We start from the raw sequence: 12689 nt of genomic DNA, 5'->3' as shown, positions 1-12689 counted from the left end.
AAATATGCCTAACGTCTGTCTGGATTGTCTATAAGAGAACATGCGGCATGGAGTCAGTCAAAGGAAAGCCCCTTGTCAGCTGTGGAAGAGTTTTAAGCTTCCTTTTGTTAATTCAGTTCCAATCTCTCCAAGAAGGAACTTTATAGAAATTGAGGTACGAGTATTGCTCCAGAGGCTGCAATTATTAGGATCTCAGAATCTTGTCCAAGTAAGAATTCTCAGTAAGACGCTAAAGAGTTGTCAGTGTCAGCTTCTCATCTTGTTATCAGAAGCTAATGATATGTCACTCTGGAGGGCATCGTGCATTTCTTGTCCTGTATCTTTATCCCCCCTTTTTTTCCCAGCAGTGATTTTTGTCTTTGTAACTTAAAAGAACTGTCAGTCAGTCCTTGTTAACATGTGTGACTTGCTGTGATTCAGCACAGGGATCCAGCTGCTCTCTGAACAGAAGGGCCTCTCTCCGTACTGTTTTATCAGTGCAGAAGTTGTACACTGGCTGGTGAATAATGTGGAAGGTGTGCAAACCCAAGCCATGGCGATTGACATAATGCAGGTAGGAGAACTATCAAGGGGTATATGGAGGGCCAGAGTACCTCACAGTGAAAAAAGAATTAGAGAGGAAAGTATAGCAATAATTTCTGTTTCTTCTTAAAATCCTCTTATCGATAGGTATTGAAAACAGTGTTCAACAGAATATGGGGTAATGATGACATTTTTGGATTCCCTGTCACAAAGCAGCAGCATATTCTTCTGTAGTAATATATATTATTTTCCCACTTATATGTGATGATAACACTGCGTATTATCTCCGATTAACTAGCAGTTACAAGGTAGAGTTTCTGCTTTCCATTGTGTTAGATTTATGAGGCACTACAATGTGACTTTGTTGTAGTTTTGGGTTTTCTTCTGATAATCAGTTAATGAAGTTGCAATAAGAACAGTCTCTTTTATGGATGCTGAAGCATACACACTTTATGCAAGATACACTGTTTGTGTTCATGAGGTTTTTTTCTTTCTTATCGAACTGTGTCAGGGGCAGAAGGTTGGAAATGTTTTGGAGTTCATTCCTCTGCTGAGATCCCACCTCAATTAACAGAGGACTTAGAATGTTTCCAACCTCTTACCTTTCTATAAATCCATCTATAAAACCAGAGCAGGGTAAGGGAGGAAGACAGACATCTGCAGAAAGGTCAAATGCAATTTCTCAGGGAGATAAGAACTTGCTACATTTGCTGAATATCAAGAGATAACATTGCTGATATTCTCATTAGGCACATATCTGGGCAAAAAGATGTCAACAAAAAGAAAATGATTTCCTAATGTTCTCTAGCAACCTTTTTATGTGGCCGGAAGAGTGACTTCTCCTTTTTTATCGTGTTTGCTCTGTTCTCTTTTTTTATTCAGAAAATGCTAGAAGAGCAGCTTATTGTCCATGCATCTGGAGAAGCCTTACGAACCTTTATTTATGGCTTTTATTTTTACAAGATTGTTGTGGACAAAGAACCAGACCGAGGTTAGCATTGTGTTATTACGAGAACTTTCCTCATTATCCCTTTGCATAATCACTAGCTGAACTTGATTCTTAAGGGTGCTGCAGCAGAAATACATTTTGGGAGCAACCAAAAACACTGCTGTAAAGAGAGTCAAAGAAATTCAGCCTTTTTGGTTTAAAAAAAACCCCAAAGGAATTGCAGACACCATAACCTAATTCTTTTTCCTTCCTCTTTTTCAGAGAGAATGACATCTCTTTCTTGATCTTGAGCACATGTTTCTAACTGTAATCTGTCCTCCCCCTTGCTTTTTACTCAGTGGGCATGCAGCAGCCTGCGATGTGGCACACAGCTGCCATGGATGACTTCTCTGCCTTCCAGAGGAAATGGTTTGAGGTGGCGTTTGTGGCAGAAGAGCTCCTGCACTCGGAAATCCCAGCGTTTTTCCTGCCCTGGCTGCCCAGCCGCCCAGCCTCCTATGCAAGTAGGCACAGTTCCTTTAGCCGCAGTTTCGGAGGACGGAGCCAGGCAGCTGCACTATTAGGTAGATGCACAGCACAGGTGACAGCTGGGGAAGTTCAAGGGGATAGTTTGAAAGGGGAAGAACAGCCAGCCAAGGGTATGATCTCACGTGGACCAGCAATAAAGCTGCAAATTTCATGCTGGCCTTACATGTGTCTTGCATGTGGACTTGTTCTCATATGCTGGAGGTATGTTTCACTGGCTGAGCAGGCAATTTTTGCTTCTGAGTACTGGAATACCATAAAAAGTGTTCTTTAAATATTCCTTGTTCATGAACCTCCCCCCATGCCATCCTCTAGAATTCAGAGAGGAAAATACTGACCTTGTCTTCTTGTGGATCCAGAGAGACTTTTCACAACCTGTGATGAGCATGGAGGGATAAGTTGTGAGAACAGCAGAGCAACCAAACTGTACTTAAAATTGTATAATTGTCTAATTGCTGCTTAAGGGCAAAAGCCACAGTGAGATCCAGACGTGTTAGAGGTTTTCTCTGACGTGCTGGAGACTTCTTGGCTAGTCTGAACCATGTATAGCCAAGCTACTTATATTAAAGTCTGGGAAGCCCAGCTGCAAATGATCCCTGCGGTGTGGAAGTGGTAGGGTTTGCCTAGGGAAGATCTTGCTGCCAGGCAGGATACCATTATAATATCTAAAGTTCTGTAATGTGTGAAGTATAACACTGACTACCACTGGCAGCCCGTGAAACATACTGGCTGCATGACTGACTGTGTTGCTTTGTCAGCTTTTTGTTGCATTTCCAGGCCAGCCTGAGTCACTTGCTTTTGTTCCTCTTTCCCTGTTTAAAATTATGAGAAAAATCATTGCTATGGAACTGCAACTTCAGATTTATTTGGATGCATCTTCTAAAGGCCTATCAGTTAAGGATAAAAATAAAATTCTGCTGTTCTCCTGTTTTGTGTGTTTGACCTTCTGAAGAGAAGCGATTTACTGTTTGTATAGTATCTCTTAAACCTGAAGTTACAGTAATCCTTGTGTATTTCTGAAAGCCTTGTTTGAAGAGGAACAGCATCAGAAATGGGAAAGCATTAAGGGTAGGAAGTTTGAACTAATGGTTAATTCCCTGAAGCCAACATATGCAGGATATTTTTCCCTGTCACACGATAAATCTGTTGCCTTGGCTAGTGTCCAACCTCATTAGCTCAATGATTGGCCAGAGCTGAAGCCTGAACGTAGGCTGGCATGAAAGTATTGTGAAGGCTGGAAGTGCTTGGGCCAGATCCTGTTCCTGCATTGATCTCTTACTCACTGTTTAGCCCAAGAAAACCACTTCACTTTTCTCTGTCTGTCCTCTTTTGTGAGATGAGAAGACTGAGGCTCAGTAAGCTTGCACCTGGGGAACCAGGCAAAGAAGGGTGCTTTAGTGCCCCTCTCACCTGTTCTTTAATGCCAGTCAGGAAAGAGTGTATTCACTCAGTGTGTGATGTAGTTACACACCTGTGTAACCCTCCTTTTTCATTTCAGTTGGAATTATGTCTGTTCTTCTATTTAATAAATTTGCAGTCCTTGAGTGAATGAAAAATGCCTCCAAATTGCTTACGTGCAGTCTGGTTATTCCAGGAATAATTTTTTCTTAGAGAATCCAGTGTGGAACTTCTTTCTTACAAAGGAACTGGTTTGATTGATGTTTCTGTGCTGTCCCTGTTCTAAACAGTATTCAAAAAAAACCTTTACCAGTTCATCTGAGGCAAGGAGCTTTACTAAACCCAGATGACCTCTGGTCCACGTGACTTCATTTGTTCCTCTCTTGGCTTTGATTTGGTTGTGGTTTTTAATTCTTCCCCTCCCCACCTTCCCTAAATGTCAGGCTGTGACATAAAACTGCATGCAAGCATTGGGAGCTCTGGAACAAGCTCCATGTATCTCTAAAATCTTTATCCCTCCCAATTCCCCTACCACTTGCCCAGTGATTATTCCCTTTCCCTTCCCAGTGGAAGTCTGATCTGTGATATAGCTAATCTTGTCCCTGTTGATTTATAGCAATGCATGCACTAGCAATTGTAGTCATCTATGTAGTGTAGTCTGTGGCTGGAGAATAACCTGCCTGCTCCTCTCCGATTTACTTAATAAATCATCAGTTAAATACTCAATGGTACCAGACAATTGGGAAGCAGGTGAGTCCGATTAAAATCAGATCTATGGAAGCCAGAGTTTATTCTATTAAAACTAAGTTGGTTTTAATCTGGAGCTTCTGAATTCAGACACATGGATATTTCTCATCAGTTTCTAAGGTCCTTTTGATTAGCTCACCTGGTTGGACTGTGTTCCTGAGTTACAGCAGCAGACAAGGTGGAGAGAGAAGCTCCAGCCCTAATGGGGAGTCTGCGTTATCTGGAAAAAGGAACAGTCTAAGGGAGCAGGGAGCTCATTCTTCACAGTGTGCTGGTTTGGGCACATGGGACTGTGGTGTTATCACTGACCTCTTAGCTAATGACCAACATCTACCTGACTGAGCTGCTTTTGCTTTACAGCTTTTGGGATGTTGTTTTCCAACATATTTTGTTACAAAACTGGCACCGTAACCTTTTAACCACAAGCATTGTATTCACAGTGATATTCCACTGAAAAGGAGCGAGAAAAAGAAAATCATGAGGTGTTGGTCTGTCTCACAATACCAGACCAACTCAGAAATTGCAGATGATACATTTCCCAAAGACAAAAGTGGATCTTAGTTACAAAACAAAACTGGGTGATGTTCTTCCATTTTTTTATTGTTTTTTTTCTTGCTGCAGTAATAGCAATATAAAGGGTTTACTTGTAACTTTGAAAACTGTCTCCAGCTAACTTGCAGTAGAAGTGAAGGTGGGAAATTTCTATCCTTCTTGAGGAAGAACTTCAACCATTTTTTTTTTAAATGCCATTAAGCCATTAAATTACAAGATCATTTAAAAGCTGACCATATTAGAGGGTGTACATCTTCCTCTACTTAAGCAATAAATAACAACATCCATTCCTCATGCAGGCAATAAAAAAATGGGCAAAGGTTTTTCAGTAGTAGTATTGCAGCCCTTTGTTTTTTGACAATTTTTGACATTATAGAAATGTCAGATTACGTATTTGCCTAAAGAAAAGTTGAAAGTGACAATGTGGTTCTTAGCAGGACTTTGGTCTCAAAGTCAGGAGATCTGGGTTCTGTCCCTGGCCTTGCAGTCTGCTGTGTGACACCAGTCGGGTCACTTCCACTTTCTGTGCTTCTTTTCCTCTCTGGCCTCATATCTGAGATTCTTTCACTGGGATGCTGGGGTGTAGGGCACAAAGGGAGCTGGATCTTGGGCACTATCCCAGCACTTACTGCAAAGCAATAGAAGGTATCGCAGTGATCGTAACGCAGCTCCGTGAGCCTTGGCTGACTTTTCATGCTTTTACAAGATGTGTTGGATGTGCAGTTTTAGCAATGTGGTGATATGGGGTTAAAGAAACAAGAAGTTTAACTTCTGATCTCCTTTAGCTGTGGAAAGTCCTGGAATGCTCCTGCCCTGTGTAACAGCACCCTGTTGTAATTTCAGGTGGGGACATACAGAAATATTAAAACCAATTCGGAATGTCTTGGGTAGGAAGGAGCTGATGTTTCCCAGCCATATTTAATCATGGCACCAGCTGCTTATTGATTAGCTGCTTGACTCTTGGTTCTGTCTCTTTATTGCAGCTGAAATGTCTTTTGACTGCTTGGGGAGGTAATTCTGTGGTACAGACCCTGATATGAGTAATACTTCAGGGTTTTGTCTTTTGTGACCTGGATGAGCAGCATTCTGGGACTATTCTGCTACCCAAAAAATATTTGGGAAGGAGTAGGAGGACAAATTAATTTCAAATAGCTTGTCTTGTTTCTTCTTCATCCTGTCTTCCACCCTCTCTTTAATGCATATTTTAAATATACCCCTATTCCTTGGCTGAGTAGCTGCCACAGTGCCCGAGCAACGAACAGTGACGCTTGATGTGGATGTGAATAACCGCACTGACCGCTTGGAGTGGTGCAGTTGTTATTACCATGGCAATTTCTCCCTGAACGCTGCCTTTGAAATCAAGTTACACTGGATGGCAGTGACTGCGGCTGTTCTTTTTGAGATGGTAAGAGTCCTTGTGTTCTGGGTGGCCGTAGCCATGCCCGTCTGGCCTCTGTATCCCTTAGGCTACTGGGGACATTGTCATGGGTAGTATTAGGAGAGAGACAGTGGGCTGGATCTGCCCTTATTTCCATAAGTCATTTTACTGGTGGTGTTAGCATTGCTGCATCTGGGCATCATTTATCATGCTATCTATAGTCATTTTGTCTGCAGGCTAGTGTTCTGCTCTTAGTGGGTTTCATGCACACTATACAGAGATCAGTACAGGTCAAGGTGATAAATAAATTTAAGTCTCCCTTAGGCAAATTCTAAGCCCTCATCTGGATCTTTTGAAAAGATTCTGTTTCACATTGCATTCCTTCTATCCCCAAACCTGAAAATCTCATTGGAAGTTTAAATCTCTGTGGAATTGCCTCCGTGACAGGGCTTTTCCAAGAAATGTGTTCTTCCTGTCCAACAATGCTTTTTAGCTTTTTTTTTTTAAACTTGTTAAAAATATTTTGAATTGAAAATGCAATTGGTTTGTGTCACGCTTTAATTTTTGGATTATCTTTTTGTTTTCCCTTTTGTAGCTTCTGTAAAACTTAGATTATTTAACACCAGGTTTTACCCCACCCAGCCAGATAGCACTAGGTGGTTGGTTTTGCTTTTTTTTAAGATCTATTGCACTATTCCAGTAAAGCAGCAGTGCTTAGCCACTGATGATAAGTAGGCTGAATCAGTTCCTGAAAAATGTCCTATTTTAAAGTGCTTTCTGATTGATGTGGCACTTCAAAAAGGAAAGCCTGATGTCTTGTGCTTGTACTGCTTTGCTTACAAGGATGCTTGTGTGCTTGCCATGCAAAGCAAGCTGAGCCTATGGAGAGTTGAGCATGTCTGATCTATTCTCAGGGAATGAGTTGCTCCTATGCACATAAGTGTCCTTCTTCAGTTTGACATATGTCGTATGATTCATTGTTTGAATCTTTTCTTAGGTTCAGGGTTGGCATCGGAAAGCTACATCCTGTGGTTTCTTGCTGGTTCCAGTCTTGGAGGGCCCATTTGCGTTGCCCAGTTACTTATACGGAGACCCACTTCGAGCTCAGTTGTTCATCCCACTCAATGTTAGCTGCTTGTTGAAGGAGGGTAGTGAGCATTTGTTTGATGGTAAGAAATGTTCTTTGTTTTATCCCTTGGTATCCTTTTCTGCAAGCAGATCCCTTCTGGCATGTAGCTGACATGAAGAACCTTTTACCAGACGTGCATTAGCTGGATGAAGGGTCTGTTTTTACATTTCAGCAGCCGCCCTCAGGAGGGTGGTGCTGGGAGGAAGCTGTGCTGACAGCTAATCAGTGTGCAACAGGGTATGAACTTGGTGACAAGAAGTACCATGGCACAGGAAAGGTTGTCTCCCCGGTGATCTTTGTTGCCATGATGTTGCATACCCTTATGGAGCCAGTATCAAGTAGTTACTCTGTTTGGCATGATGTTATACTGTAAGAGGCTGTTTTGCTGGTAGACCCTGCCCACAGCTGCTCTGCATTTGTATCCTGCATTTGTTTATTCTCCCCCTCAGTGAGATTAGCCTTTCACGACTGCCATACTCTTTTTTTTTTGTTGTTGTTGCCATGGTTACATTCACGGTAAGAGTGTTTGCACATGAGATTAAGAGCTAGAAACTGCAATCTCTTCTTCTGCAATATGACCTCGCCCATTTGAGTGATGCTGTTGTAGTGAGTCTCAGGTGGAAACTCAAAGATCAGAGAACTCTGTCTCCATGCAGAGGTGCAAAATTGCATCCTGAGAAGGGACAATTAGCAGATGGCTCTGTTTTAAAATAATAAAGGTGATGGTTTTCTTTATTTTCATTAACCCTTGACCCAGGTGTAAATGTAAAACAGTCAGTGACAATTCCATATATGGGTCACCATAGCCCCACTGACTTTAAACTTAATATTTTCAGAACACTAGTGATAAACAGTAGCCCACTCTCTTTCCTTGCTCCCCCCCCGCCCCCCCATTATGTTCCTCTCCATCTCAAGAGACACAAAAGCTAAATTCAGGGATGAATCTGATACTGGAGTGTACAAGACATGTTTCTAATAAGATGGCATTCAAGGAACAGCAGACAGAACAAAATGTGACTAAAAGAAATGGCTAGAAAAAACCAAAGTGCACAGGGGTCTTCTGATGAAAACTGAAGTCTTGAAAAAGAGGGAAATAAAGTAGCTTTACTAGGTAATTGTTACCTTTTTATTTGTTTCAGGCTTCGAACCAGAAACATACTGGGACCGTATGCATCTCCTTCAGGAAGCAATAGCACACAGGTATGTACGGAGCAGAATGACTGAAAGGTTCATATCTGCCTGGATAATGTAGGATGAAGACCTGTGCTGAACAGTCACTCCTGAATCACATGGGTTCTGTGCTGTCTGCCTCGCTTGAAGTCTGCTTGCAGATTATTAGACTAAAATATAACTAGAACACCTGGAGGTGGTTCTGTGGCTGCAAGGGGCAGGTAGTGTTTCTGCCTGTCATTCATTAGCAAACCATACTTTCCTCCTAGGGAGGGTGTTGCCTTTGGAAGGTGCCCTGGTATTCTAACTTAGAAGCAGACAGATCTCTTTCTGAGAAGGGACAGTTATTTCCTTCATGTGTACTTAACACAGTCTTGAACTGGATGACAACCACTGACTGACAGTGGGCAGGCGACTGGGATGCAAGGTGTACATAGGAGGTTGTGCCCAGTTTAAAAAGGAATTGTTGCAAACTGAATACTATTTAGCCTTATCCCTTTGTGTGCTTGAGCTGCCAGTTTGTTTTGTGGTGTTGCTGCCAAGGTCTTTTTTCATGACAGAGACTGCCTTTTGTAATAGACTTTAGCTTGGAAATAAGCTTTCATTAATTTAGAAAGCAGGAGAGGAAAAAGTATTCTACAAACAGCAAAGAACGGTCAGGTGAGCTGCTAGAAGTTCTGAGTGGAATACTGCACAGCATGAGAAGAATTATCTTACAGCTTGAAACACACTCAGGGAATGTCTGTCTTGACTCTTGCTCTTCCCTCATTCATGTGCAGCTGCTCCGTTTTGTCAGACTGCTCAGTGCCCTCCCAGACTGAGCTACTGGTGCTCTTGTTTCCAGCACGAGTTAGGACAGAGATCAGTGTGGAGTTACAAGCTTTCACACTGTGCCTGGAAGGGGTGGAGAATATGTGGAGAAGCTCAGCTCTCTTTATCCCTTTTCCCCTTGCCTTCAGACCATAAGAAAAGGGAGCCTTTGTGGAAAGTTTTCCCTGGTCCCCCTGCCTAGGGGTGAAGGAATCCTAGCTGGAGTAGCTCTTTTTTTTTTTTTTTTTTTTTTTTTTTCTTTTTTAAATTCCCCTGGTGTTTGTTTCTCCAGATTTGGATTTGTGCAAGATAAATACTCAGCCTCTGCATTCAACTTCCCAGCTGAGAACAAGCCCCAGTATATCCATGTCACAGGTGAGCAATGTTTGGCAGGCACTGGGGCAAGGAGGAGGCTATTACAAACAAAAGAACCATTTTACATACAGTTTGTGTTTTGTGTCAGTGACGTTGGTCCTCATTATGTCTCTAGTCAGATGACAGGTAGGTGTATCAGCCAACACAAACCAGAGAACTGGAGAGGCAGTATGAAAAGCACAGTGTTTCTGCTAATCAATGGCATTGGTTTGAAATCTTGCTTTATAGTGTTTCTGAAACTTTTATTTCCAGGAGATGGAGAAATAAAATATTCCAAGTGCAGTGTAAATAAATGTGTATCTTGAGGCTAGAAGGAGGAAAAGCTGTTGTGACAAGTCAGTGCTGTTCTCATGTTTAAGATCAGTTGTAGATACATCTCTACACCCTGTGTAGGAGCATTTAGGATCCACTTACTCTCATTCTTCGTAAATGTTGGTGATCTATCAGCACTTCATGGCATATTACAGTAAAATGACTGTATGTTCAGAGGGGTTGCTGAGACATGAAGACAGTGACAGGAAGAGAGATTTTGGAAAGTTGCAGAAGAGAATGGAAACTGATGTAAAGTTTAAAAGATTAATCAGAGCCTACATCTTTGCTTCATTCCCTTCTACCAAGAGCAGGGCAAGACTAAGTGTACTCTCTCCCAGTGCTACAATTCGCAGGAAGAAGTAGCATGTAAAAGCAAAAGAGGAAAAGTGTATCCCTTTTTGTCTTGCTAAAAGGCAATTAAATAAAACTCAGTCCAGCTTCCCTTTCAGAATTTAATGACTCAGGTACCAGCTGTAGGGACTTAGGTCTGCCTAAGACTAAAGTCCTGTCTGTTTCCTCCAGGGACAGTGTTTTTGCAGCTACCATACTCCAAGCGGAAATTTTCTTGTGGCCAGCAGCGACGCCGACGCAACTCCACTAGCTCCACCAACCAGAACATGTTCTGTGAAGAGCGCATTGGCTACAACTGGGCCTACAACACCATGCTGACAAAAACGTGGCGGTCCAGTGCCACTGGGGATGAGAAGTTTGCTGATCGGTTGCTGAAAGACTTTACAGACTTTTGCTGGAACAAAGATAGCCGGCTCGTTTTGTTCTGGACTGATTGTCTAGATAAGATGCATGCTAGTGCTCCATGAGATAGGGTCTTAGGGAGGCAGCTAGAAGCTTTACCTTGTGGCAAGGAAGTAGAGGTGAAGGATGACTGGAAAAGGGTTTCTGTGTTGGATTCATCTTGAGGCTCCAAGAGGACGTGATCAATATTGCTGTTGATATTCAACGGAATTTGATTAAGCCCTTGGAAAAAGAATCTGAGCTCTTGGCTTGCCAATAGCTATCACCTGACCTCAGCTTGGTTTCAAGTAGCTGCAGTTCTTGATTGCCAAAACTTCAGTTAGAGCAGAGGTGCAGGAGGGAGAGTGCAGATGGTTTTCAAGGGCAGTTAGATTCGGCACAAAGTGTGATGGTAGCAGCTTACCATGGCTGGAAAGGTTTGGTGCCATTTGGATCTGATGTGCCTGACAGCAGCCTGCCTCTTCCCCTTTTGAGGTGTACCTGATTGTGTGAATATGTAAGATAAAATGTGAGACACACTTGTTAAATTTCATACATGTAAATAAGTAAAAATGAAGAAAATCAAGTAATCTGATGTTTTGTTGTAACTCCAGACAGCAATACAGAACTGGGTAGTAAAGGAGAGTAATTACCAAAAGGAAATACTGCTTATGTCCAGCATGATAATGAAATGCTCAAGGTTAAGTGGTGGGGCTTTGTCCTTTAAGCACCCAGAACTTTCTATCTCCAGCTCTGGATCTAGGACAGTGCCATGCAGCAGGAGCAAGAAGCCAGTTAGTGTCCTGCAAGGCCCACATCCAAACCTGAGGAGAAATCGAGGGCAACTGAACACAAGATGTGGCTAACTGGAGAAACATGGAGAATTATGAGCCGATTTTTAGGACATATCTGCACACAGCAAAACAAAGATGCCTACCCTCAAGTACGTAGCCTTTGTCTTTGCAGAGGAAGCTCAGCCGTGGCGCCAGGCTGAGCACGAGCGTTGTTTCGGTGCGGACGCAGGGTGGGTGCCCGAGCAGCCCCCCGCAGCACAGTGCTGGGCCTGGTGACTCCTGCTGCGAGGTCCCTGCTCGTGTTACCTGTCCTCGCTCCACGGGGGTCACCAGAGGGCTGACAGTGGTGTCCAGAGCCGATTCAAGGAGTATCATAGCTGCTGCAGTTGTATCCCCTGAACTGAATCGGGATGACTCGCCCGGTTTTAGCCGGTTCCCACCTGGAAGAGGGGGGCTGAGCTGCAGGCCTCTTCTTTCAGCTCATCACTGCCTGTCTCATCCCCATTAACATCTTAAAAACTGCTCTCTGCCATGAAAGCGACTCGCTGCCGTCTCCTCTGCACAGTTTTGCTGTGAAGGCAGCTGTGCAGGCAGCAGTTGCTTTCTCAAAGCGGTTTAAGGGGGGTGGGGTGCAGGGGCAGCCCTGCGGCACCCCCCGCCTGTGCAGGGCCCGGGCAGCGCGCAGCGGCTCCGCACCTGCACACCGCGGCCGCTTTGAAGGCTGCAAAGCGCTTCTGCCCCCCCGTGAGCCTGCGGACGGGGCTGGGGGTTCCGCCGGCAGCAGGTCTGGGCTGGCGGCCGTGCGGGGCAGAGCCGGCTCTGCGCAGGGCCCGCGGAGCGCGCAGGGGCCCGCGGAGCGCGCAGCCCGTGCGGCCTTTCCCTGCGCTGCGGCGGGAGAAGAGGTACCGGGGCGGGGGGGCAGGTACCGGGGCGGGGGGGCAGGTACCGAGACCTCGCCGCGGGAGGCCGGGGCCGACTCCGGGGCGCCCCGGGCTGTGCTGCCTCGGGAGGGGACGGGGCTGCCGGGGTGTCCCCGCTCCTCAACCTCGCAGGTATTTCAGAGCTTTTTCCCCTTCTGTCCGGCGGGGCTGGAGCTGGCCCAGGGGTGGGGGATCGCGCCGGTCTCTTTTTTTTTTTCCCAGGAAAATGGGCGAAAAACTGCTGCGATGGTCATTTGAGTCACACTTTGCTGTAACCGCCGTCTGCCCCGGGCCTGTCCCGTGCCATTTTGGAGAAAAACCTCATTAATTTCACCTGGATGTCCCTGGGCTTAATGTTCTTGTAGTTTTAACCCTT

The 12689-nt window shown here is 44.3% G+C and overlaps 1 protein-coding gene across 10 annotated transcripts in view; it reads left to right on the top strand.

The window, feature by feature from the left end:
• The window catches only part of DEPDC5 (DEP domain containing 5, GATOR1 subcomplex subunit), a 47702-nt gene extending 36523 nt beyond the window's left edge, over positions 1–11179 (top strand). For 9 of the 10 annotated variants that reach the window (XM_074920839.1, XM_074920836.1, XM_074920837.1 and 6 more), the window contains 8 exons: positions 421–553; positions 1405–1513; positions 1810–2034; positions 5929–6098; positions 7069–7240; positions 8340–8400; positions 9473–9555; positions 10390–11179. In XM_074920839.1, the coding sequence (XP_074776940.1) occupies positions 421–553; positions 1405–1513; positions 1810–2034; positions 5929–6098; positions 7069–7240; positions 8340–8400; positions 9473–9555; positions 10390–10685 (1249 nt within the window). In that variant the 3' untranslated portion in view covers positions 10686–11179. The remainder of the gene's footprint in view (positions 1–420; positions 554–1404; positions 1514–1809; positions 2035–5928; positions 6099–7068; positions 7241–8339; positions 8401–9472; positions 9556–10389) is intronic. The other variant, XM_074920831.1, reaches the window with a different exon arrangement.
• The last annotated feature ends 1510 nt before the right edge of the window (positions 11180–12689 follow it).

Source organism: Athene noctua, chromosome 17 (assembly GCF_965140245.1).
Source record: "Athene noctua chromosome 17, bAthNoc1.hap1.1, whole genome shotgun sequence".
Classification (NCBI taxonomy): Eukaryota; Metazoa; Chordata; class Aves; order Strigiformes; family Strigidae; genus Athene; species Athene noctua.
Note: the sequence above shows the minus strand (reverse complement) of the source record. Positions and strands in the feature narration are given on the sequence as shown.